This window comes from Netta rufina (assembly GCF_964035555.1).
Source record: "Netta rufina genome assembly, chromosome: 1".
Taxonomy (NCBI): Eukaryota; Metazoa; Chordata; class Aves; order Anseriformes; family Anatidae; genus Netta; species Netta rufina.
The window spans coordinates 26,823,876-26,849,806 of record NC_140123.1 but is presented as its reverse complement, the minus strand read 5'-3'; the positions used below and the strand labels follow the sequence as shown (position 1 = coordinate 26,849,806).

The window sequence follows — 25,931 nt, the reverse complement described above, 5'->3', positions numbered from 1 at the left end:
TAAAAGTCAGAAAAGCTGCTCCAGGGAGCCTGAAATCAAAAAATTCTTGTTTGTTTCCTTCCCTAGTGATACTCACATTCCTAAGCTAGCCAAGAGAATCTGTCATTACTTCCCCTTTGAAACCACTGTACTACCCTTGAGGCACTACCATAAGACACTGCTTAGCAGTCCTAAAGAAGCAGTTTTGTGGGGGACTTTTTATGTTTGGAGGGCTCTACTATCACTGAGCAAAGAAGGGCATTGGGTAATGGAGGGACAAATTACGATTCAAATTAAGACTGAACAGAAAACACAGTACCAACTAAGCAAGAGTGGATCATATTTTAAAAATATTTTGGTGCAGAAGAATAGATTTAGAATAGATGAGTATTTCTTCACTTCAAGAAGGTCTGAATTTGAACAATTCAGGATTATCTACAGCACCTACATAAAAGATTTTTTTTCTTATGGGAAGAAAAAGAATGAAGACAACATTGCTGTGACAGTCCCTTACCCAGAAGCACTGCTCTGTAGCTGGCATGCAGCATGCTGCCATAGTACTGGTGCCACAGCTGTAACACCCATTGCTGGCTAGCTGTACTTGGGCAAGTGAATGTATTTGCCCCTGACACTGCCAAATTTGGAAAGCTGATGTCTGAAGTATAGTGTCTGAGCTGGGGTTTGAGTCTAGTGCCACCTTTGGAGTATATTTATTTTGTTATATAACATCATCAGAATCTGGACAAAAATTTGCCTTAAACCACTTCAGCGAATTTCACATTATTTGAAATATAGCACAACTCTCTCACTAGTGTGCAACTTCATATTTCACAAAGACATCCAGGAATTCAACTGTCCAGTCTGGATTTCTTCTTACCTCTCCACTAGGAAAAAATATATATATATATTTCCCCTGCCTTCTGGTAGCATTGGTTCCTTTATTTATCATTTAAATTATTTCATAATTTAAACATCAGCGTTCACTATTGCCACATGCTTGCACTTGCTATGAAGTGTTTTTTCTTCACCTCATTAATGGAATGTGGAAACCATTTCTGAGAAAAGACATTCAACAGAGACTATTTCGCAACTGCTGTGAAAAACAAAAATCCATACTTTCAGCAAAGTTTTTCTAAAATGGACTCTCACACTTCAGTATCAACAGGTCTCCACATGGTCATTTTAAAATCTAAATTCAACACAAATGAGAAAGCAAATCATTAATATCAGCTACAGTAGTTTTTTTCAAAATCTCATAGAGCTAACCCTGCAGTAGCAGGGTTACGCTACATCACCATCTTGTTCTAAGTAAAACAAAAGTGCAGTAAATCCACTTTATTGATCATCTTGAGGCTAAATACCTAAACATGAAGAACTAGAACTAATTCTACCTTTAAAAAAATACTAGTACTGATAAATAGCTGGACGGTGTTCAATTTATTTTGCTTTTTAATTATCTTTATGAAAAAAGCTACTTAAAGTCAGAAAGGCACTACAGCTGTACATATGTAAGTAATTGATGGTGACAATAAGAGTCTTTCAGGACTTAAAATTTCAACCAGTTCTTTCTGTTGAAACCTCTTTTGACTTGAATACAGCAGGCCTATGCTCTCACTTGTAAACTACAGTCCAAAGGGCTTTCTTTCCTTTAGTTTTTATGTTCTTTTCATATTGAGCCCATTTCTGCTCTTTAGTTACTCATAGAAAGTCATCATTGAACAATCATAATTCTTTTAGCTATTGTCCATTTATATAGTCTGGAGCTTTTTCCCTTGGCCAGTAAAGTAAACAAGTACCCCCAGCACTGTATTTCATCTTTTCAGATCTTGGGTCATGATTTGGTACACAGTGTGGCACTCACGTCACCTCACTCCTGTTGTGAGCAACTTAACAGGCAAGAGCTGGCAGAGCACTGACTTGGCTCTTTTCCCCTCCCTTACACACCTGTTCTGCCATTGCCCTAACTTGCTTACCGCAATTGCTGGTCACATTTAGAGGATAAACAAAATTCCAGATCTACAACAAAATTCACATCGGAGCAGTTTGATGTCTCCTTGTAGCTGCTGTGCCTCCACGCAATTGCCTGAGGTAACAGAGCCCCAGTCAGGTGATCATTTAAGAGACTGACTAAAGAGCTTCTGGATTTGTCCTCATCAGTCACTGCGCAATGAGTGGAGAGGATCAACCATCAAATGGAGATAGGGAAAGACATGCTCTTTTTGTCCTATTCCCAGTTGCAGACTGTGATCAAATATTCCAAGACACACAGAACTGTTTTACAGGTGACACTAGTGGTTTTGGGCAAAATAACTCATACTGTTTGAAGAGAGCAGGGACTGGTGTTGTAGCTTCCGCTTGCTAAGGCACAACAGGACTGGAAGATATAAAATCCTTGGGTCACAAGATCATTTATGGAGCATGGCAGAATTCATCTTAAGTGAAGTACCACTTATTTCATTCACAACATTAAGTGCTGTGTGGTAGCTATCACAAACTTGTTACTACAGCAAAATTCCTGATACAGGAGCTGGAAGTCTGAAGCACGCCATTCTACTGAGGATGTTGGTAGACTGTGCTGAGGCTTTCACTCAGGTCTTGTGTGTAGTCTCTTAGAATGATCTGGCTTAAAATCAAAAACACTAAAACAATAATCTTTGTACCATTGAAATTCTGCCAGAAGTTACCTGAGCTGCAAAACACTTCCTTTGATGTCTTTCTGAAGAGGGTGGAAACAGAACTAGATAAATTGCTGGCTTTTTCACCTGTTACAGATTCTAAAGACATTGCTACTAAATTTGAGTTGTTTCAGATAGACAAATATTAATGTTTTGATCACAACTTCATCCCTTTTAAATACAGTTTTATCATCTTTAGGCAAGCAGAAATTCAAAAATACTCTGAAATGCAACACAGCTCATTTTTCACTGTGTCAACAAATAGACTCAGGAAAGCAAGGACCTTCCAGATAAGTAGTCTGCAAAATGACAATGTCACACGCTCTAAAGGCTCCAAATATCAGCAAGCACGTTGTTATAATAATGAATCTTTGTACTTTGAAAAATAGCATGGTATTAAAATTGACATGTTGTTACAACTCTTCCAAGTGGAAGCAGATGTGGCAGGACAGTTTTCAGATATGAGAAAAAATTCTTGGTATAGAGTTGGAATATACGGAGTGGAATTTTTTTTAACCACAGATTTGCCACTAGGAAGCGTACAAATAGCATGAAGAGAAGTCTCACAGATGTTGGATTCACAAGGAGCATCTCAGTTTTAAGAAAGGATGTTAATCGGACAGTTCACAGAGACAGCAAACTTTCTTCAGCTTTAATTGCTCCTTTTACATGAAACCTTGAAACATCTGAAATCTGAGTATTTGTTCACCTACTACAAGAACTTGAAAATCATAAGCAACATCACCATACAGTGACACATGACATAAGAAAATGATGGCATTAAAACCAAAATATATCACCCTGTGTTCAATTATCTTTACTTAGCTTTCAATTTTTCTATCCTATGCTTCAGAAAAAATAAAATATTTAATGAAAATAAGCTAACTGTTAGAAACTCTTATGTCAATACTTATTCTCTGTGGTAGCAAGCACGTTTTCAAAAGTCTCTAGAGGTAATGTCTCTTCTGTAATGTCCAACACAATGGAAAGGATAACGTGATTTAACAGCCCACTCCCAGCCATGGTGAATGGTGGCAAACTGATCTGTGACAGACAGAACAGATCCCTGTTCACTGATCTTAATACTAGTTGTGCTTGTGAAGAAAGCACGAGCTAAGTACACATGAGCCGAAAACAAGCTAGCTTGAAGTATTTTTTTCTAAGTATATTATGAAATCAGCTATAACATTTATTGCCCATTATTCATAGTTATGTATCACATATGATAAAAATGTATTAAACCAACATAAACTAGTCATCTGTTACCATCCACAGGAATATATCCATTTATGAATATCTGGAAACACTTGATGGAAATAAATTGCCTGTTGATGTGTTTTGTTTACCCTCAAACAGCTCCTTCTTTGTTCTTTAAAACCCAAAAAAGAACCTTAAATGTTTGTTTCCTTAAGTGAGCGTGTGCCAGTTTTCTCCAGTTGTTTTCATTCTTTCTTTTTGCATCTTCCAAAACCTTGCAAGGTATCATTATTCATTAAAATTCATCACCTGATGAAGATTGGTGACAAGACACTAAGGATTCTATTATGCTAAGGAAGTTGAGGCAGAACTTGAACTCAAAATCTTGAAAGCAAAATGTACATCAATCTGCCCATATGAATAGAGGAATGGTGGTCTTGTAATTAGAACCTTTAAAGAGGTAGGCAATCATAAAAATAACCCAAAATCTGTAGTCTCTCAAGATAAAAGGTTTATCACAATTTATGCATAAAGAGCCTGGACAGGGAACACAAATGTAAAACTACAGAAAGCTCAGATATCTGAGTAGACTTCAAGAATTTCACTCTCCTCAATAGCTTGATTGTTTTTTCATTAGATGCAATTACCACTTCTTCTAACCCTCTCTTTGTAGTCACCATCAGTAGTCCACAATATGGGAAAGTTAAAAAAATAATAATAAAAATTCCAGGAGACAACATAGACTTCCTTCAGTGAAATTCAATGTTCTTAAGCTTCTAAAGTATACTTAAACTCCTTCTATTTTGTGAACAGCAGAAACACATCTTAGAGTACTCACCACCGTCTTCAACCATGAAGTGAAAAATGTCACTGGTGGCATTGTCACCCACTCGTAGAACGTAGCATATCTTCATATCATCAATATCGGCTGTAAAGAGTCAGAAAAATACATTTTATTTTAAATGCTGAAGATTGGAAACTTTTTTTTGTAGAAAAACATGACATGTATTGAATAGTTTAGCTTCATCAGAAAGAGATCAAGGCTCTCCACTAGGGCTCAGGAATTTCAGTATTAACAGAGGTGAAGTTTTAACAGATATCAATCATTTCATCTCCTTTTACTTTCCTTTTCCCAGTCCTCTCTTTCATTTAAGATGTATGTACAAACAGAACCAAAAGGAAATATAAGAATATAGGCTAAACAGTCAGAATTATTTCATATTTTTTTGTGGTGCATTTTCTTAAAGAGAGGTGCATCTCTACCAAGATATTGATTCTGTCACTGTTCTTCATCCTGAGAAGTACCGTAGCCTGCTCTAATGGAGAAAATACACTAGGTTTTGTTCCTGTTTCAGCCATGTCTGATAATTAGGGAAGATCTTCAAGCACTGGCTTCAAATTCAGATATCAACCATACAGGTGTTTGAAAGGAGATACAAAGTGTTCTACTCTAAATAACACATCACAGGTCATGGGAAACCTGGGGCTGAAGAAGCAACAAAACCCAGGTTATTTTCTATGCTGAGTTCTACCCTCCATTCCAAGATGTAAGAAAGTAGTTCACATAATCCACTCCTGTTTCCAGAACTAGATTAGTTCTGGCATGTGGCCTATCTCTAGGATAAGATATTCCTACACATTCTGCAGTACAGAGATCTTAATCTCTTTTGACCCCCCAAAATGCCCTCTTCTTCCTATCCGCCTGTTTTCAAATGATATGCTCTACGAACTTGCTGTCATAAATAGTGCTTAAACACAGCAATTGGCTGTTTTAAGAAACCAAAGACATGCAACTTAAGTAGACAGACAAGACTTCAGTAACAACAAAAAAAAATAATTAAAAAAATCAAATGCATAATTGTGAATAATCAATTCCAAAAAGTGTGCAACAGGTAAATGAACATTTATTAATGTAATGTTTTCTGGTCTCCTTAAGTAGAGACAAGAAATATGCAATATATACAAACTAATTTTTGTCACTTGTTGGTAAAAATCCAAGTCGAAGGCTACACCACAGCATGGAGTAATTTCTATTTCATTCATTTTTAAGAGAAAGTCTTAGAAATTAATAGCATTAAAGTAGGCCTCAAGTACCATCCAAGTTCCATTCCCAAGTGTGTTGGTAAAAACAAGCCAAAAGCACTTTTATTAGAGCTCCTCAACGTCCTCAGTTCCAAAAGCAGCCAGACATCTTCTAAGGCAAACAAGTTAAGAACCATATCAGCAGGGATATGTCACTAAAGAATCTCTTCTATAAATGTTTGAAGGAAAGTTAAAGATCAAAAATTCACAGGGCTGTAAAGAGGATGCAAACAAATACCTTCTTATGCCAGTGCAGCAAATAAATCTTTCATCCTGCAAACACTTACACAGGTACTTAGCTCTGCCCATGCGGGTAACCTTATCAAAATCAATGGTTCCAACATATATAAAGATAAGCACTTGAGCCAATGTTTGCAGGACCATCTCATCAAAAAAGCCACTTGTCATCAAAAAATCTCTTTTTTTGTGGAAAGAATTGCAAAGGAATGACTGGCTTTCTGTTCATTAAGTACACATCTAAAGTCAGTTGAGTAATTTTATACTTTTCTTCCACAGCTGATTAAGTTATGTTAACTATATTAAAGCGGACCTGATTGTAAGTATAATTCATTACCGTGCAACTGCTTTGCCTCCTAAACATTCAAATGATATTGGAATTCTCCCCTCACTAGAAATCCAGCAGCTTTCTCTTAGAAAAAATAAAAATATCTGCACTAGATCAGGGAATTGCCATTCCATTTAAAAGTCTGCAAAACTGACACAGTTATTAAAGGCTACATGTGTTAACATATAATCTTTAAGAAACAAATGTACTTCACAACATAACTAACTCATCTTTCTGAAAACATTTACCTGAAAAGGAAGATAAAATGCATTATCAGGGATGAATGCTGAGTAAAACCATTGCTTGCAAGGTGCTGTGTACTCAGCTGTAGCAGCCATGTAGGTACCTTTGGCTTCAGGAAGCCACATGGAGTGCTGAGACATCAACTAAGTTCTATTATTACCAAGGCAGATTTTTACTCTCCTCTATCCTTTTCCTGTCTTCCTGGCTCCTCAGCACACCTGGAGGGCTGTGGGATGTGGCCTGGCCCTTATTCACAAACCTACCCACGTGGGACCAGGGTCTTCCAAAACAGCACTCGGGATCATAGTTTGTGCATTCAAAACGTTATCCAAGCATCAGCTAACAACTTGTTATATACCACTGAACTTCTGTAAATGTGAAAGACTTGGCAGTTTCTTAACAGATTTTTTCCCACTTTTAAACAAATTATCTAATCTTAATGAGTATCTGCCATGAACAGATTCCAGCCCTGACTTGCAGAGATGAATGCTGTGTGATTATGCATACACAATATTCCAATTGTATGTATTTTTGTCCTAGACACTAGAAAATAGAAATTACCACATGCCAAGTGTTTGTCTTTGAGCTTTCTCTTCATTTACTATCACCAAATTGTAAATATAAAGCACAAAGAAATAATAATGAAATAAAATTTTTGCTTTCAGGTTTAATTTTAAGTAATAGATAGAATTTGAATAAACTTAGGAACTGCTTAATGTATTTTAGGAGTATTTTATTTTGTGACTATCACTTGCCTCTCTAATTCAGATTATTTTAACAATTAAATATAAAAGAATAAAAAGCAGCAACTATTTGCAGAATTTGGAAACCTTTTATCAAATAGTTAATTCCTCCATGCACTAATACCCCTTTTGAGCAATCTCATTTAACTCAATGAGACTCATGAGCTAAAGATTACCTACTGGACTTCTGACAGACATATTTGATGTATACTAATTAGAAAGCCCCACACTGATTGTTCCTGAACAATATACACAACAGGGAACAAATCTGGACATACCACATTCTGCACAACTACATTTTGACTGGGGGCTTTTAACTCACCTTGCAATGCTAGGCTAATTTCCTCTCTAGCACTTCAAGTATTGTGGGCAGACACTGAAACACAATCTCAAGGGTAAATCAAAAAGCTGTTTGCCAAATAATCCCTCTGCCCCCTCCTTCAGTTACAAGCAATCCGATAAACCGCACTGCTGAAGCTGCTTGCACAAGGCATCTTGTTTCATCAGTGTTAATCTCATTCAAATTGGTTGGTCTGCATGTTCCACAAAGATAGACCCCAAACCAAGGGATGGGACGGTGAGGTGGTGGCAGAGCATTAGGATAAACTTGGCACACTATTAAGTATCTCTCAAAACTCAACTGCATATGACCCTAACAGACTGATCTGACTCCAAAATTGGCACAGGTTTTAGTAGGGGTTGGACCAAATGACTTCCAGAGACCCCTTTCAACATATACTGGAAGATTGTAAATATGTTTTACAAGGCCCATCAGGATCCACAAGTAATGAATGTGGAACTATTCAGCAGTTTGAAAAAGATCCCTCCACATGGCAAAATGGGATCACTAAAAAGGGGAAAGATCAAGAACCATAAAGTAACATCAGATTTAATGGTCAGTACGGGAGCATCTCAAAGCCAAAACTAGGTGCATGGATGGCTGCAAAATCTGCACTTATGGAAGGTTCATTATGGGTATGACAGAACTTATTTACTTTTATTTACTCTTTCCCTGAATGGTAGGTTATTATTTGTCTATATACAGCATAAGTATGAAATATGCATAAATTCACTATTCCAGATTTGACAGTGCTTTGCACACTAATTACAGAGGGCTACAAGGTGAGGGACAACAGTGTGTTACACAGTGAGTTTTGTGGATGGAGCTTGGTCAATGAAAGACCTCAGCATCTCACATTACTTCTCAAAAGTGCAGCCTTCTAGGTCCAGCCAAGAATTTTTGTCTCCTTGCCACTCACGACCTCTCCCATACCCAAAACAGCTACAGAGAAGAGGGCATCCGAGGAAAAAGGAAAGCAAAAGACAGTGCTCTTTCATCTGTGACTTTCATTCCCAGGTTATTTTGTTACTTCTAGTAACTTCTCTTTCCTTGTCTTCAGCAGATGTATTACCCCTGTGTGAGTTTGATGCTTTCTGACTTTCATGCAGCCTTTCCAGACTGTCAAGTGCTTGGCCCTGCATTCATAAGACATTTCAACAAATTTGCTTCACAAAATACAAACCTTTATAGAAAGCATTTAGAAAGTAGAAAAGAGAGAATACCACAGAAACCCCATACAAATGCTCAGGTATTACTTGCTTATAAGAGTCAAAATAGAAAATTATTAAAGACGTATTTCTCAAAAAGACTCTTCAACTCAACACAAATTAGAAGATCTTGTGCTAGTACTGTCAGGGAACCTGTGGAATCTTAACACTGTCTGGGGACTCTTATCAGCTCTAAAAACAGTTTTCCTTAAGGTTGCAGGCTTCTCACTCAGCTTGGGCACCCTATCTCTCAATCACTCACTGCCCCCCCCCCAAAAAAATGTGCTATGCAGTGGACTGCTTTCAGGGAACACCCATTCAGTAATTCCACATTCTCCACGGTAAGAGAAAACCGGTCAAAAAACTGATAATATGTTTATGTGTTCACTTTCTTTCTCTTCTGTCTCTCACTTACTCTGACAATGATGCTCTTAATACTGTTTGTCATTCACTAACAAAGCCTTCTATTTAAGGAGCTGCATTGGTTTCCAAAGCTTAGACATGTTTGTTCCCTCATTACCTCCTGCCCCCACCCACCCTGTTTTTTTTTTTTGTTTTTGTTTTTGTTTTTTTTATACTAACACAGCAAAACTCAGGGCATACCAGCCATTCAAAAGTTTATCAGGCCTGTTGCAAGGTTCGGTATATCTGAAAAGAACATCACTTAAAGCCAAGACTGTAACCTGGGATACACACCGGTACGGGCTCTGTAAAATTAAATACTGGCAAATACATCAAGGGTTCATCTCTGCCCTTACCACCTACACAGCCCAGCCTGTCTGAGCCACTTTAAGTCTGATTCTGCATGCAGTTAGGGTGTCTGCACACTCCACAGCTGCAGGAGGCTCCAAAAAACTCATTTTGTTTTTAATTAACAAGTTATTAACTCATTACAAAGTAACATGGAAAATTCTTCAGAGAATAGTTAATGCTCCCCTTTCAATTAAAGTTACTTCATAGCCTTGTGTTAAGGCTTTATTTCAGTACATATGGCACATGTGGTTTTCATCCTATTTATACCACCCAGTATTTTAGTTCTTTGTAAAAAGTAAGTACCACTGACATAATTTTAAAACATTTACATTACCTTTTACTTTGCCACAAACACTTTGTGGTTAAGGTCTGTGTAATTAAAGCAACAAATACACTCATATTATCTCTCCATGTCTGGAAATGATTTTACTTCTACAGTTAAGTGCACTCAGGCTTTATAGCAACTGATACCCTAGTCATGGCATGGCATGACCATTAGTTAATAATAGCTTGGCCACTCCCATAGCATTTTCTAAATAAAACTCTCAAAGAAGGCACTCGGCCTCTAAAGATCTGGAACCAACTCTGTTTTCCAAATTTATATCACTGAATAAGTCTCCTCAATATAAGTAGATTTATTCCAGGTTATTTGGACTGTAAGCTCTCCACAGCAAAGATGCTCCTCTATTCATTGCTTACCCAGTAAACCCGATTTCCTGTTTAAAGGTATCACAGACACAATAAATAAGCAGAACTAAAAAATAATTAAGACACTATAAATAAACTTGCTGTCAGAAAGATTCTCCCATCAATTATTACAGAGTTTAACAAGAAAAATCATGTTTCCAGTGAACTAAAGAACACGTGGAGTATTGTAATACCTTGGCTGAATTGGCTGATGCTATGGTTGCCTTTCCCCAGGTGAATCAGGAATCCATGGCGCGGACCCTCTGTGATCCTGATCTTGAGAGTAGCATGTAAACTGTCCCTGTCTTCCACTTTGAGCACCTTGTTGGTAATCAGAAACCCTACATGGCCCGTGGCCAGAGTTCGGAGAGTTTGAGCACCTTTGTTAATTACGATTTGAGGTACACTGTTGTCCACAGCCATTATCCGAATTTTCATGGTCTGAGGTTTCCTGGTTTCAAATACAGTGTTGGGGAAGACATAGAAATCAGTGTGAGTGCCATCTGTAACAGTGAAAGAGAAGCTGTCCTCAACTGATTCTGTGCCATCATGTCTGTAACTGATTAGATTTTCATTTAGATCTTGTTTAGTGAAGGTGGTGACTGGTTTGGAATTATTGAACATGATCTGACCGTGAACCGGTATTTGAGTGATGATAAATTTTAGCAGCGCATCAGGTGTATCTCTGTCTTCTACAGTCAGTTCAAATGGAGTTATCAGTTTGTATTCATTTTCATTCACCACCAGGTTATGGATCGTGACAACAGGTTTCTTATTATCCACATCAGTGATAGAAATTCTGAAAGTACGAAATACAGGGTTGTACCCATCAGTGACTTCAAACTCAAAGCTGTCCATTTTCACCTCATCTTCTGAAGTGTGAATGTAATAGATTTTATTGCCTGCTAATAGGAGCTGAGTAAAAGTGGAGATGGGCACCCCAGGCTGATCTGTGCATTCAAGATGACCACGAACAGGTGCTCTGGTAATAGTGAAAACTAAGTTCTCATCAGGACTATTCAAGTCACTGGTGCTAAGCAAATCGGTCGTAAGGGTTACCTTTCCTCCTTCCTTCAGAGAAACTCCTTTGCTAATTACATCTGGGAAGACAATGTCAATACTACCTATTGTCACATAAAAGTAGCGATCAATGAGAGGATTTATTCCATCTGTCACATCAAATTTGATAAGATCACGAACACCTTCTCGGCCAAAGTGCATATATCGGATTAAGTTTCTATCCACTTCATCTTGGGTGAAGTTCATCCCCAGGGTGATATTTTCAACTCCACCTGAAGGTTTTAGTCTCTGTAAGAGGCCTTGTCCTGGTCCATACCTTATAATATATGTCAAGGTTCTGTCTTCAGAGTCTAGGTCAGTAGCCTTCAATATTCTGTTATGGATAGTTCTAGTTTCCCCTATTTCAATCTCCAAGCCATCATTGATGGCCATTCTAGGTGTCTCATCATCTACAGGAACAACCATGATGAATACTGTTTTCACTACAGTATGTTTACCATCTGTGAGTTTCACCTCAAAACTGTCCTCCTTCGTCTCAGAGTCATCGTGTTCGTAGAGTATGTTGGAGCTCTCTGTTATTTGATCCAAGGTGAAGCTCTCAACTAGGACAGTTCCATTGGCCAGTTGGTTCACGATGTGGCCATGCCTGGGAAGCCTGGTGATCGTGAATGTTAACTCATCAGCAGGGACATCCCCATCAACTGCATTGAGGATAGGGGTATCAATAACCAGGCTCATACCCTCCATCACAACAAACTCTCGCATGAAGATTTCAGGCTCTTCATCATTAATTGGCATAATGACAATGGGGAAGATATGCCTTTGGGAAAAGCTAATGCCATCAGAACAGCGGAAAGCAAATCTATCTTCAACAGGCTCTACACCCTTATGTATACTTTGGACATAAAAAATATGCCCTTGACGGAGGTCTTTTAACGTAAAAGCACTTATAGCTATACCTGCTCTGGATTTTTCAGATCCTGGGGCTGGAGAGATGTTCTCTACATACCCAGATGTGGGCTGAGCAACAATGGTGCAAAGTATATCATCAGTAGGAGTATCTACATCTTCAGCCCTTAGGTGAGCAGAAGTAATGACGCGTTTGTCACCTTCCACTACTCTGAACTGCTCCCCCACAAAAATCTCTGGGGCTTGATTGTCAACAGGGAGAATGGTCACTAAGACTGAAACTCCTTGAACAACATTGCCCCTGATGCTCCACTCCTCAGACAGGTCAGACAATGTAAGGTTGAAGGTATCTTCTTTGGGCAGAAGGCCTATTTCACCCCCAGTATGAGCATACACCACAGCACCATCTAGCAGATCCCTTTGGGAAAATCTCTCTGCAGGCACCCCTTGGACAAGGATGTTCCCATGTTGAGGAGGATCCTCTACAATGAAGGTCAACATTAAGTCATCTGTATCCTCATCAGTGCCCTGAATCACATTAGCAGTGATTTCAGCAGCACCATTCTCCAGCACATCCAGGTAGGATCCAACAGTGCCTGGGGGCAACCGTAGGGTAGGAACCTCATCATCAACTGGATGCACATTCATTTTTAACATGATGGGCACAACATGAACCCCATCACTCACATCGAGCCTACACATATCGCTGTTGGTCTCAGCTCCGCTGTGTACATACACCACCCTCCCTTGCCTGATATCCTCCAAGCCAAAGGCACCTCCCAGGATCAAACTGTACCCAGAAAGCTGCAGCTGGCCATACTGAGGGGCCTGGGTCAGGATAAATCGGAGATGAGCTAGCTCAGTGTCTGTATCACTGGCATCCAGCTCAGTTGGGCTAAGGACATGGCTGCCTCCCTCAGGCAAAGTAAAGCCAGTGTTAGTGATTTCAGGAGGCTGGTTATCCACAGGCTGCAGGTAGATGGTGAAAGTTCCTTCGGCTGCATTGCCAGCTGCATCTTCCACCTGATACTGAAACTGAATCAAATGAGGAGCCACCCCCAATTCTTCCTGTGGGGGACGGTAGGAGATCTTGTGATGATTGATCTGGGCTTGGGTGAAGTGGGTAACCTCCACGGAGTGATCCTCAGTTAGCACAAGGGATCCAAGGCGGGCTCCGTGCTCATCTGGAGGGTGGTTAGTGTCGGTGTCAGTGGGGGGCTGGGTTACTGTGTAGCGGAGCTCACGGTCTCCTGAATCTTGGTCTGTGTAACACAAGTGCTTCCTCCGCAAGGGGGTCACCTGCTGTTCTGCAACTATTAAGTGCAGGCTGCTGCCGCTGTGCAGCTCTGGGGCTAATCTGTCCACAGGATGCACCCGGATCACAAATGTCTGTGGCCCAGAGCGGTTGGGTGGGTCATTGTCATCTTGGACCCTAAAGACAAACTGGTCCAACACAACCCCAGGGCCAGGTCTATGAGGCCCAAAGTGGTGGTAGTAGAGACGCCCTTCCACAATGTCCTGCTGCAGCCACTCTCTCACTGGCTTTTCATAGATTACGGAGCTCCCCGCTACACCCGACACCCTCCTCCAAGAAAAGCCCTCATCTTCTTCCTCCTCTTCCCAGCCAGGAGGTGGCTGTGCTTGACGGAGGAGGAGCTGGCCAGCAGTGGGGCCAGCCTCCACTGTGAAGAGCAGGATGGCATCCTGCGAGTCAATGTCAGTAGCACTAAGAGCACGGGTGGTAATGGGCACTGTTTCACCCTCAGCTATTGCCAGCCCTGTGTTAGCATTGAGCAGGGGTGGCTGGTCATCAATGGGCACCAGGGTAATGGGGAAAAGGAACTCAACACGGTGGCGGGAGCCACCATCTTCCAGCCGCAGCACCAGGTTGTCACTGAGTGGAGACTCACTGCCGTCATGCTGGTAAATGACCCGGCCTGCTGCCAGCTCAGCCACCGTGAAGTGTTTGCGAGGAGCAGCAGATGCCGGGGTGTCCTCCAGCAGAGTGAGGTGGCCATGCCTCAGCCCTGCCACGACACTCACCCGCACGTGCTCAAGGTCATCCTCATCACTGATCACCAGGTTGGGGCTGGGACCAGGGCCTGAGAGAGGCCGTGACTGCCCCTCATAGAGCACAAGGCCAGTGTTGCGGGTCACCACCGGCGCTAGGGTGTTCATGGGCTTCACCACAATCACGAAGGCGAAGGGCTCTGAGGCAGCACCCTCGGGGTCCAACACCTCCAGCTCGAGCTCAAAGAGACGCTCCCGATCCGAGTCCTCCACGGGTGGCTGGTAGGCGATGCGCAGCTCCCTCACGTCGCGCTGGCTGAAGGAGGAGACAGGCAAGCTCCGGTCATCTGTGCTGACCATGTGCCCTTGGCCGGGACCAAAGGGCGAGGTGATGTTGAAGAGCAACAGGTCCGGGGGTGACTCGGCATCCTCAGCCGCCAGCATGTCAGGCGTGAGGGCGGTGAGGACAAACTGGTCCACCTCCATCATGAGCATAGCCAAGAAGCTGGGTTTGGGAGCCACGTTCTCTGTCCCCGCCCGGATCCGCACCAGCACCTGGAAGTACTCGCGCTTCAGCGGCGCCCCACCACCCGTTGCCTCCCACAGCTCAGCCACCAGCGGCACCAGGTCGCGGTTGGGCGAGCTGCCGGCTGCCGTGTGCCGGTAGCGCAGCCCCAGGCGCAGGAACTCCTCGCAGTCCCACATCGAGGCGGGCAGCGGGCCACCATCCACCGCCTCCCCGCCGGCCACCAAGGCCGAGGGGTAGTTGAGGATCTCTCCGTAGCGGGGCAGCCCGGTCAACGACGGCAACAAGCCCACCCTGCAGCGCTGCCGCCCCGGCTCGAAGGTGAACTCCAAGCTGCGGGCGTCCAGCGGGTTGCTGGTGCCTCGGAGGCGCTCGACGACCAGGGGCAGGTTGCGGGTGACGATCTCCAGCTGGGTGAAGAGCACCTCCACCTCCAGCACCAGGGGCAGCACCAGGGCGCTGCTGGGCGAGTCGTAGCGCAGCTGCAGGCGGACCCGGTCCCTGGCGGGGCTGCGGCCGCCCAGGTGGGAGTACCGCACCTCGCGGGGACCGAAGTCGCAGGGGAAGCGCCGGGGGCTCAGCCGGCCGGGGCGCTGCCACAGCGGGTCCTCGTCCAGCACGGCCAGGTGGCAGCGGTCGCCCGGCTGCACCCGCAGCACCAGGTCGCGGGTGGGGTCCAGCCAGGCGGAGCGCCCCAGGGGCACCCGCAGACCGCGGTTGGCCACCACCACCACGCCGGGGGACGGCTCCGACACCCAGGGCGAGGGGACCGCGGCGCTGCCTGGCGGTGGCTCCGCAGCCCCGAGCCAGGCGCAGCCGACCAGCAGCAGCAGCAGCAGAAGCAGCAGCAGCAAGCCGGACAGAGCCCGCATGGTCCCTGCCGGCGGAGGGAGGCGGCGGCACCCCCCAGCAGCAGCCTCCTCGATGCGCCCCGCTCAGCTCCGCACCGCGCTCTGAGCCCGGCGCGCCCCGCTCCGCGGGGGACCCCCGCCAGCCGCCTCGGCCCCCGCCCCCTGCCTCGGGACAGCCAATAGGCACCCGCGGGGGGCGAGGCGGGCTGTCGCGATTGGGCAGGAATGGGTGCCAATCTCGCAAGCCGCGGCGGGGACAGCCCCCCCCCCCCTCCCCAAAAAACCCTTGAGTAGGCGGCGGGGTTTCCCTCCCCCTCCCCTCAGGTGAGCGCCGCCCCAGAGCCAAGGGAAAGGGGGACGGGATCTGAAGAAGGTGCCCGAGGAAATTCGGGGCGACCCCGGCCTTTCTTCGCCTCAGCTACGCCCCGGCTCAATGTCCCCGGGGCGCAGCGCCTCGGTTCGCCCCCGCTGTCACTCCTCCGAGGCGACTGGGCGCTGCAAAGGGGGGAATACAAGTATTTCTGCCCTCTTGTGTCTGCTGTTAAAAGCGTATTAAAAAGGGGCTGAGCTCGAAGAAGTTTCTGCCTTCTCAAATTCCTGATGGCAGGCTACGAGTTTTTATTATTCATCTTCTCTCACTGAAAACCTGAATTTAGAAATTCAGATGTAGGCAGGGTCGGTCACATCTACATCTAAATGTCGATTCCAGCAGGTAATTCAGCTTGGTTTGGGGCAAGGAGATAGCAGTGGAAATCTGTCCTGCAACACTGGAATTACGGCAATTTGTGAGATATTTCTATATTTTGACATACATGCAGAAAGCTAATTTGTTCAACAAGCCTATACTGAAGCATGGACTGCTTGGGATGCTGCTGCAGAAAATAGTAATTTGTTAGCCAGTAACTTTAAGCAACAGTAACTCCATTCCCTACTCTTAGGATGAACCTGGATTTCAGCAGGTTAATGTCTCCTTTCCAAGCCTCAAATTAATATAATTCAATAGAAAAAAAATGGGTCTCAGGATCAAAGATCTTTCGTAATTTCACAGCCATGTTCTGTCCTTGTCATAGATGACAGTGCTCGGGATGGAGAGATTGGAATTGCCCAGATCAAGTCTGGGTGGTCTGTTTTAAAACAAACAAGCACACACGTACACAAACAAAACAGCACAGTGACTTGAGAGGACTGGTGTGATTTAAAGAAGTGTCTGTTTTCAACAACAAGAATATGTTAACTTTTTAAAGGAGTGTGTACTATCTTTATTTCATGACAAATTTAGACTGTCACAGAATCACAGAATTGTAGGGGTTAGAAGGGACCACAAGAGATCATTTTCTCCAACTCCCCTGCCAAAGAGGGTTAAAATGTTAACATTAAGTTATCTATGATAACATTATATTATCCAGAACCAATATCCAGTAGGAATCTTATTTATTGATTTCAAGGGAGAAAGACTTTCTTTCTTTTCAAAATAAGCTTCCTTTTGCAGACTTTGAAACTCTATGTGTATGTGTATATACGTGCATGTGTGTGTATGTATTGAATTAGAAAGTGAAAAGGGCAAGAAATTAGTGTCCTGCTTTTTTATTTGTCCTATCAGAAGAAAAAAACATGTGATGAGAAGTGCACTTTGCAGGTTTTCAATTCTATTCTGCTTTTCTCTACTTTGCTGTGCTCTACTTTACTGTACACTACCAGAATTTCGGTGGATACAGGTTCAAGTTCTTTGATCTCTATTAACTCCATCATCAACAAGTAAATCTCTGAGTACCAAAAGCAGAAGTTGTCTTTATTTTTAGTGGTAGCTGTCTTGTCAAACAAATCAAAGAGCTCTTGCTTCGCAGTCCAACTAAAAAGTGCTAGATACGTTTTTATTGTTATTATTATTATTATTATTAATATTATTATTCAAATCACAACATGAAATGAAAAGTGCTCTGAATCAGGGAGTTGATAAGAATTTTGAAGGGATTGTCCTTGGCTTGCTAACTGGTTGTCTTGTGCCAACACTTGTGTTCAGATCATACTTGGAAGAAATTAATCTTGGCTAAATTCTGATCTAATTATGCAGCTGTAAATCCAAAGTGGTTTCCTACCAGTTGTCACTGAAGTCGGTGTAACAAATCAGAATTAGGTCCAATAACAAGACCATCAATCTTTTAAAATATATTTCTGGTGAATACAGTGACTGGTATTTGGCCTGGGAAAAAAAAGAGTCAGCATACCCTTTCAGAATGCTTGCAGCTCTACTGCACAACTATGCTGTCTTTCTGAGTGTACACAGAAACAGAAAGCTTTAAGACAAAGAAGACCTGTTATTTTAACAGAATATTAATCATAAAGTGTGCTTACAGAAATCTAGTCATGGACATTTCTTTTTATATAAATTACCTGTAGAATTTCAGCAAGATAAATCAGTGAGTACTCTATTATACAAGATATATGCTTTCTATAAAACAAATGCAAATCAATTCCTATTTTAAATGCAACCCTTCCTGAAGGCAACTGGCTTCTGGTTTTGACACTGAATCATAAATTTATACTTATTGAAACTGACAACTCCTGTGTTCCCATGTAAGAGAAACAGTGTTCACTGTCTACATAAAATTTATCGTTATCAAAGCCTGCCCTCTGTTGATATGATACAATCTTAACATCTTAACTGTGGCCAAGTCTGATTTTCATTATTAAAGTACTTTCATGAGGGTTTGGTTCTTTGTTATAGAATTAATTCTAGAGATGCTCTTAAAATAAATAATTCAAAAAAATGTTGGTGACAATTCTGGAAAAAGGGGACTAAATGGGACTAAATTTAACATCCAAATGTTTTTTTTTTTTTTTTTTTTTTTTTTTTTAAAACTGTTTCCAAGTAGATAGCATCAGTGTTTCATAACCTACAAGTACAAAAAGATTTATTATCTCTCAAACACTGTATATAAACTATGTAGCCAAGGAAATTGGGAGAGTGAGGGAAGAGGATAGAAACAGCAAATGAGATTTATAGGAGCATTTAGGCACATAGTTATGGTTATAAGTAATTTTAGCATTACAATTAAACTCTGAAAGGCCACTCCTTGTACTCCTGTCTTGTTTCTCTTCTCTGAGAAGCTGCATGAACTCATGCTTACTTGCTTCATTAGTAAAAGCTAGGTATAAAGGAGCTTACAGTACCTACTGTGGCACAGAAAAAAAAATCATCATCCACAGCTGGGCAGGTGATTTGGTGTACAAAGACCTGAGACCAATCAATGCTATATAAATAGTCTGCTATAACAAAGTGAAAAACTGAAAATGTTATATCACCTAGATGAGGGAACACCTCAGTTCCTTATGTATAGCTGTACTTAACCACAGCCTTTTGGTTGCTTCCATACTCCTTCTTCTTTTCTTATTTCAATAATAAATTATGATGTATGTGGCTGCTTAGTATATCGTTGGGTATAGTCCTCTGCCTGGATATGTGCAAGAGTATTGCTAAGCCCTGATGTTCACTCATCCTTTTTCTGCCAGGTATCTGAGTCAGATTTTTGACTCAAGAGTCTTCTCTCCTCCTTCTGACATTTCTTCTTTACTATCACATTTTGTAAATATGGCATTGTCTTGAACCTGTTGTCCATTTCTTTCACAACTTCTGCTGCAATCCAAGTAGGTGTTCCTGAAAGGTCTAACATCACTAAATCTTGCATCCAGAGCTTTATTTCTCTCTGCCACAAGTAATTTTTTCCCCAATAGTGTGAAGAAACTTCAGTGTCTTCTATCTGGATTAGCTTTCATTCCTTATCTAGTGAAACTCTTTTCCAGTCAGTTCTCATAATTGTATTCTGTTGATGCTGGGATGAGTATAATGCTGGTTGTTACATCTTCATGTATATACCAGCCTACAGTTACTTAAAAACCACATCCAAAATCACCCTCCATGTTTCTGAAGCTCTTTGTAGGCTTTTGTACCTGATGATGTTTCTCTCACTGTGGCCCCAGTAATTGTTTTCACCTGCCTCACACTGGCTTTTTGCCCACATTTGATGTCCCCAGCACTATTTTTACTTCAACCTTGGCTCTTTGAAAACCTACTTTTCAAGTCAACCTCCTTCAAGCTCTTTCCCACTTCAGATCTCCTCAGAAGCAATAAGTTTTCCTTTACATTATTTCTCCTCTGCCTTTTGATCACTCTTTTTGTTTCAAAGCCAAAATACAACTTCTTGATCTCCTATTAACAATAAGAAAAGACTTGGTAATTTGCTAAAGTAAATAAGTAGTTCCGTTGAGCTTTCTTACCTACAGTTTACATCTTGTGTTTGGACTCTTTGAAGTTTTTTTTACTGTGGTTATGAAACTTATAGCATTACTTTTAAATGTGCACTTATATGCATATTCTTTGATGTATAATGAATACAACAGTAAAGATACAGTAGGCAACAAAACTTAATAAATAAATAAATAAATATTTAGAGACCTAGACTTTTTGAGTCCTGTGTCAGATTTCCTCTGGACAAAATCGATGAGTAGTTGGAAATGTTCTTGGTAGGAACTGCCTAAATGCTGTCACCAATGATAAATTCATCTCAGCATGTAATCTGGACTGGGTAATAGTAGTATCGGCATGCATATGTATTGTGCTATGTTTGTGCCAGTTATAGACATTACTGAAATCAGTGAATCAACAAGGCATTACGTGTAAGACACATATTACTTACAGGTAAATACACAATACCTGGTGGAACAGTAGGGAAACAGTCCATTTAATGGATACAAGATCATATCCAAGCTAAGTAACTTAACACTTTCTGTCTCACAAATGTCCTACAAATACATATTTTCTTGTTAGGATACATGCAGCATTGTGATTTAAATGTCACACTAATCATAAAAGAAGTGTTAATGAAATAAAAAAAATAAATCCTCTGATGTCTTATCACTTGTCTTAAATTCATAATGAACAAACCCTTATAAAATTTTGTTTTATTAGATGTTTGGTTGTCAAAAAATATTGAAACATGTTTATTGCTGAAAAAGGATTGTTTGCAGCTAAAGCTTAACTAATTTTTTTTTTCACTTCTACCTATCAGATGCTATGAAAAATAAGCTTTATATAGGTCAGAAATTAACAATTTGGGGTCAGCCTCAACACGTTCAAACACTGACTCTGCATTAGCTTTCACACAGTTTAAATCACAGTCTTCACTCTTAAACTGGTATACAGACTTCTTTTCTTCTAAGGGATATTTGGTGGTGGTATTCTTCTATTTTTAAATCTGTAAATATATGCCCATTGTTATAAAATTACTTGATCAGTGCTGGAATTAAGTTTATTCTCAACTGAACAGAAAGTGTGAGGGAATTAAATGCTAATTTTCATGGAAGGGCTAATTATAAGTCCACCCTAGGTGGACTGCAAACTGAAGAAGTAAGAATTCAAACTAATTTAATTCTAGAACAGATCTTAAAGGTGGCAGAGAGTAGTCCACTGACTACAGTTTAGCATCTTTGACTGGTAGTGGGGAGTTTTGGCTGTTTTTATTTAGGTGTTACCTCCTTAAATAAGCAGAGGAAGACTTGTATATAACAGTAACATATTCGAACAGCTTTAATAGAAAATTACTGTAAAAAAATAGAAAAGCCTGTGACGACATAACCCTGTCTTATCTCTTGGCCTGTCATAGAAACAGCAAATTGAGAATACTTGCCCAAACTTAACTTTCTCATGATAGAAATCAATTAGAGAGAAAAGTTGGCCCATTCCCCTAGAATGAAGCCATGCATCCTGAAATTTCATTCAGAGGGTGGTCTTCTTCCAGCGTGAGTTACAGTTGTTAATGACTTTCTGAATGTGTTTCATGTTTAGATGAATGATCAGTGTTGAGGAGAGATTGTATTGCACTAAGTATATACATTGTCTTAAAGTAGCTCATTCAAACAGCCCATCCATTTTTTCTAGAGGACAGATCTCAGCAACTGAGAGGCTTTAACAGCATGAGCATGTTCTTCTCAAAACAACTGCAGCAATATCTAGATGTATAGTACTATCTTTTTGTTCTGTTTTGGATGGCAGCTGGTCAAGCCATCCAAAGAAGGAAGTAGTTTATCAGTGGGTGAGTAAGTTGAATTGTTGATAATAATGCAGTAATTATGCAGCTGACACAGAATTACGTTTAGTTAAAATATTTAGAATTATTTGAATTTATCTGAGACAAGATGTTGATTTTCTATCAACTAAATATTTTTTGCACACACCCATACTATAAACATAACATACTATGCATTTTATATGGTATACAGTCATGTTCCATGACAAAGATTGTTAAACTAGGTCCAGAACTTCAGACAAACAAGCTGTCAGGTATCCCCAAATTGACTGCTTTTAATGATTCACACACTGTGGCATGTGTCAAAAAATGAAACAAATTCTTCTGAAGGATGATCCTGCTGTCTCTATGTTGACCTCAGATAACTATTAAAATTGCATATCAAAGTCTGAAGAAACTGTTGCTTTAAGTGCTTATGATATGCTTCACTGTAATTTTCTCTCTCTTGCTTTATATTAGAAATTTTACCTAATCTCTGTAGCTTCAGTTGTCATAACAAAACCATCCCACACAGGCAGTTTCATTGTATTGTAATTCAAACAGCATGGCTGCCAAATACACACACATTTTTTCTGTGAGTATAAACTACTGGCCTTTATGTTAGACAGCCACAGGCTGGAAAGGGAATGAGAACTGAGTCTTAAGACTGAAAAGAGGACAAGAACCCCTCTAATTCCATAGCCAGGTAGTGATGTCAACCACTTACTATGTTTCCTTTCTCCACAGTGACTTTCCTAAATCAGCCATCATTAACTTTACTCATATTACCAGAGTTTTAAATCTCTGATAACTTGGATAAGCATTATCACACCTAATTCAGTAAGTCTAGGAGTTAAGCACTGAGTCCAATCCACATGGATTGGACTACAGCAGGTTGGTCCTGGCCAACCTGCTGTAGGTGGCCCTGCTTGAGCAGGGAGGGTGGACCAGTGGGCTTCCAGAGGTTCCTGCCAGCCTCAGCCGCTCAGTGATTCTGTGATTAAGCACAAAACGGGTGAATACAGAGGGGTCTTAACTTTTTGAATCTGATACTGAGACTTCCACTCAAAGTTCATACTGTGTTCAAGGAGTTCTGCCAAGATAAGAACACAAGCAGCTTAAAATATTGCAGATGAAGATTTTATTAATGTGCAAGTCATATGGATGTAGGTATCTGTTTCGCTTGTCTACCTATTACAATTATTCATTTGTAATGTTTCAAGTTGAACTCCAGGCACTTTTGTAAATTTGTTTCAAACCAGTTCTCCAGACTTGTAGTCACATTCAAATAAGTCATCAATTAATGTCAACATACACCACAGAATAGGAGCTATTCTTAAGCAACAGCTATAAAACCTCTGGATCAAATTTATTGTACTTTACAAGTTATGCAGAAGGTATTAATCACTGACAAAACCCAAAAGTTAACAAGTAATAATTTCAGGTTACAGCTTATTTTAGAGGGAAGATTTGTGAAGGCACAAGCACCTCTGAGAAAAAGGTGCACCATGGAGTTAGGACATGAAAAGTTTGGCAAAGCAGTTTCAGATTTCCCATCACAACATGTATTAGTAGAAGGACAGAATATGACTACCAAAGCTGAAAGACCCTTTGGTCCATCCCCTCTTTTAACCTAAGTTTTGGAATAAGGTGAGTTAATGGCACTTCACTAAAAAGACAGTTTTTCAAAAATATATTCAATGAATTTATGTGATACCACTGTTCTGTGTCACAAAATTCAGACCATTTATTTTGTGCCTCTGATTTAGTCCTTGTGCCTCACTTCCTCCACTGACAATATGTTAAACCTGGGTGTATCAGACCCGGTAGGAGGAGATTTGAATCACTTCTCTCGTGATATTAGAAATAAAGAAATTTCAACAATGTCATGCCATAGAGTGACTCCTCCTATAATCAATGAAAGGAGGTGGAGTTAGATTCATCTCCTTCTTTGAAACATGTTTGAGAAGTGCTCATCTTCTTCCATCCCTCCTATGCAGAAGTTTAAATTCTTGACTTAGACTCGGTATTTAACTCCTAGACTTAAAAAATAAGGTGTGATAAATGCCACTCCAGGTTATCAGAGATTTAAAACCTTAAACCTATTGATTCTAGAGCTTCTATTTTTATTTTTTGTCATTATTCTTAGAGTTCCTTCCACAAGTTCTGCCATTTCATGTATACACATATTCCTGAAAAAGCTTAATCTCTTTTTAAGAACCCTCAGGCTTACATGTGTGGCAGCTCTCATCAGTGCTGATACTAAATGGAATCCAAAGCCCAGGTGTTGCAGCATACTCCACAGTTGGTGATGTGACCCTTGAGATTTCTGAGTGGCTTGTTTACCCGCAAGTAAAAATAGTTAATTATCAGTTTCAAAACATTGCCTACCATTGGGATGTCCCTGTATTATGTGACATGGAAAAGCCAAATTCATGACCCAAGTCCATTGAAATTAAATTGAATATGGATGGCCAAAGAGGCTCTATAGAAAGCAAACAGTATTTGGCAGCGAGTGTCTCTTTCTGGATCCACTTAATGACAGAATTCACAATGCATGCATCTACCTTTCCCATTCTTAAAAGAAGTTGGCTATAAAACTTCATTTCCTTAAAAAACAGAAGAGCTATTGCCATTAACAGCTCACTTAGCAAACATGCACTTAACAAATGAGGGAGGGGGCAGAGGCCACCAGTACCTGAACCACTATAAAGATTAGTATTGCTACAACACCTAAATTTGTGGTTAAGCAGGTAAATCAAGATCTCCACCAGGTACTACACAACAGGGCCTAGAGAGATCTTGTCAATTGCCTTATATAGTTAAATAAGTATTTGCAGCCAGATAACCTCCATGGTTGCAGTATTCATGGTATTTCCAATAGTATATTTCAGGGAAGTAAAATTGGCAGCTTTATCTGAAAGAATCTCAGCTCAAAGGAGACGTATACGTGGTTGATGTACATGTTTGATTCATAGCACACAGATTTTTGAGATGCTTTGCTATCAGGGCTTCTACAGTCACTAAATTTCTATAAACAATGTTGGGACCCTTAAAACGGGTGGCTGCTTGAAAGAGCCTGTGATTATCCTGTACCCAGACAAGCACCTTTGTATCTTTGCAGCATTTCCAAACACGGCAGATTTTCCCACTACTGTTTAAACCTTTGGTATTCTGTATGTATTCTTATGCCCTAGTAAACAACATTTTATTTTATTTTGTTTTATTTTATTTTGGTCAGTCCACATTACATTAAATCCCATACTGAAGGTCCAAATGAGCAGCAAAGACATCATATGTATCCACAGGAGAATTCTCCTGCCTTAATATCTTTCATCTACAAGATCATTTGAATCCAAGCAAAATCTTTACAAAGTAAGTCACTGTTTCTGCAAGCAGTGTTCCAGGCCATTATTTTATAAGATAAACTTAATCTCTTTAATGTGTTTCTTATCATTACATGTTTTAGTTTAGGCTTGCTTTTTTCCCCCTTACTATGTATTGGTAAGAGGCCAGTAATGATCACAACACAGTGTTTTCCTGAGTGGTCAATCTTAGTTGAGAACACGTTTAAATGTCCCAGAAATTTTGTAAAAGTTAAATTTATTCTCTTACTTGAACACCTCATTTTTCTTAAATCTGTAGCTGTCGGAGGTACAGAATTTGCTCATATATCTGTTTTTCCATGAACACATTAGGACTTCTTAGCTTCAGCTGTGAAATTTTAAGCTGAGAATAAAACCTGCTTCCTTTGTTCTCCAGTCTGAAGTCAGCGAGTCCAGAATGTTGTCCAGTGTGACTTCTTTGTTGCTACTGTTTTTATATGAAGGTGCCAGGAACAGATAATCAGTGATATACCATAAAGGTCATAAGCCTTTTTTATCTGTTTTAAGGAATAAGTGATAAGGTTAATATGTAGGAGTAGAGCCCCCAGTGAGGAGCCACAAGAGGTGGATTTTATGCTTTTAGCAGTCAAACGGGATTTAAGCTGTTTCTCCCTTTTATCTGAACTGCCAGGCTACAGAACAGTTTGGGGACACCTTCTGTCCTTCCCAGTAAAGCTAGACTAGCAAAGGGCCTT

General features: G+C 40.8%; 1 protein-coding gene across 1 annotated transcript in view; it reads right to left on the bottom strand.

Moving 5' to 3' along the window:
- Positions 1–15,809, bottom strand: part of FREM2 (FRAS1 related extracellular matrix 2) — a gene marked incomplete at both ends in the record, with an annotated part of 121,607 nt that extends 105,798 nt beyond the window's left edge. The window contains 2 exons of the mRNA XM_084283665.1: positions 4,690–4,779; positions 10,667–15,809. Coding sequence (XP_084139791.1) covers positions 4,690–4,779; positions 10,667–15,809 — 5,233 coding nt within the window. The remainder of the gene's footprint in view (positions 1–4,689; positions 4,780–10,666) is intronic.
- Positions 15,810–25,931: the final 10,122 nt, after the last annotated feature.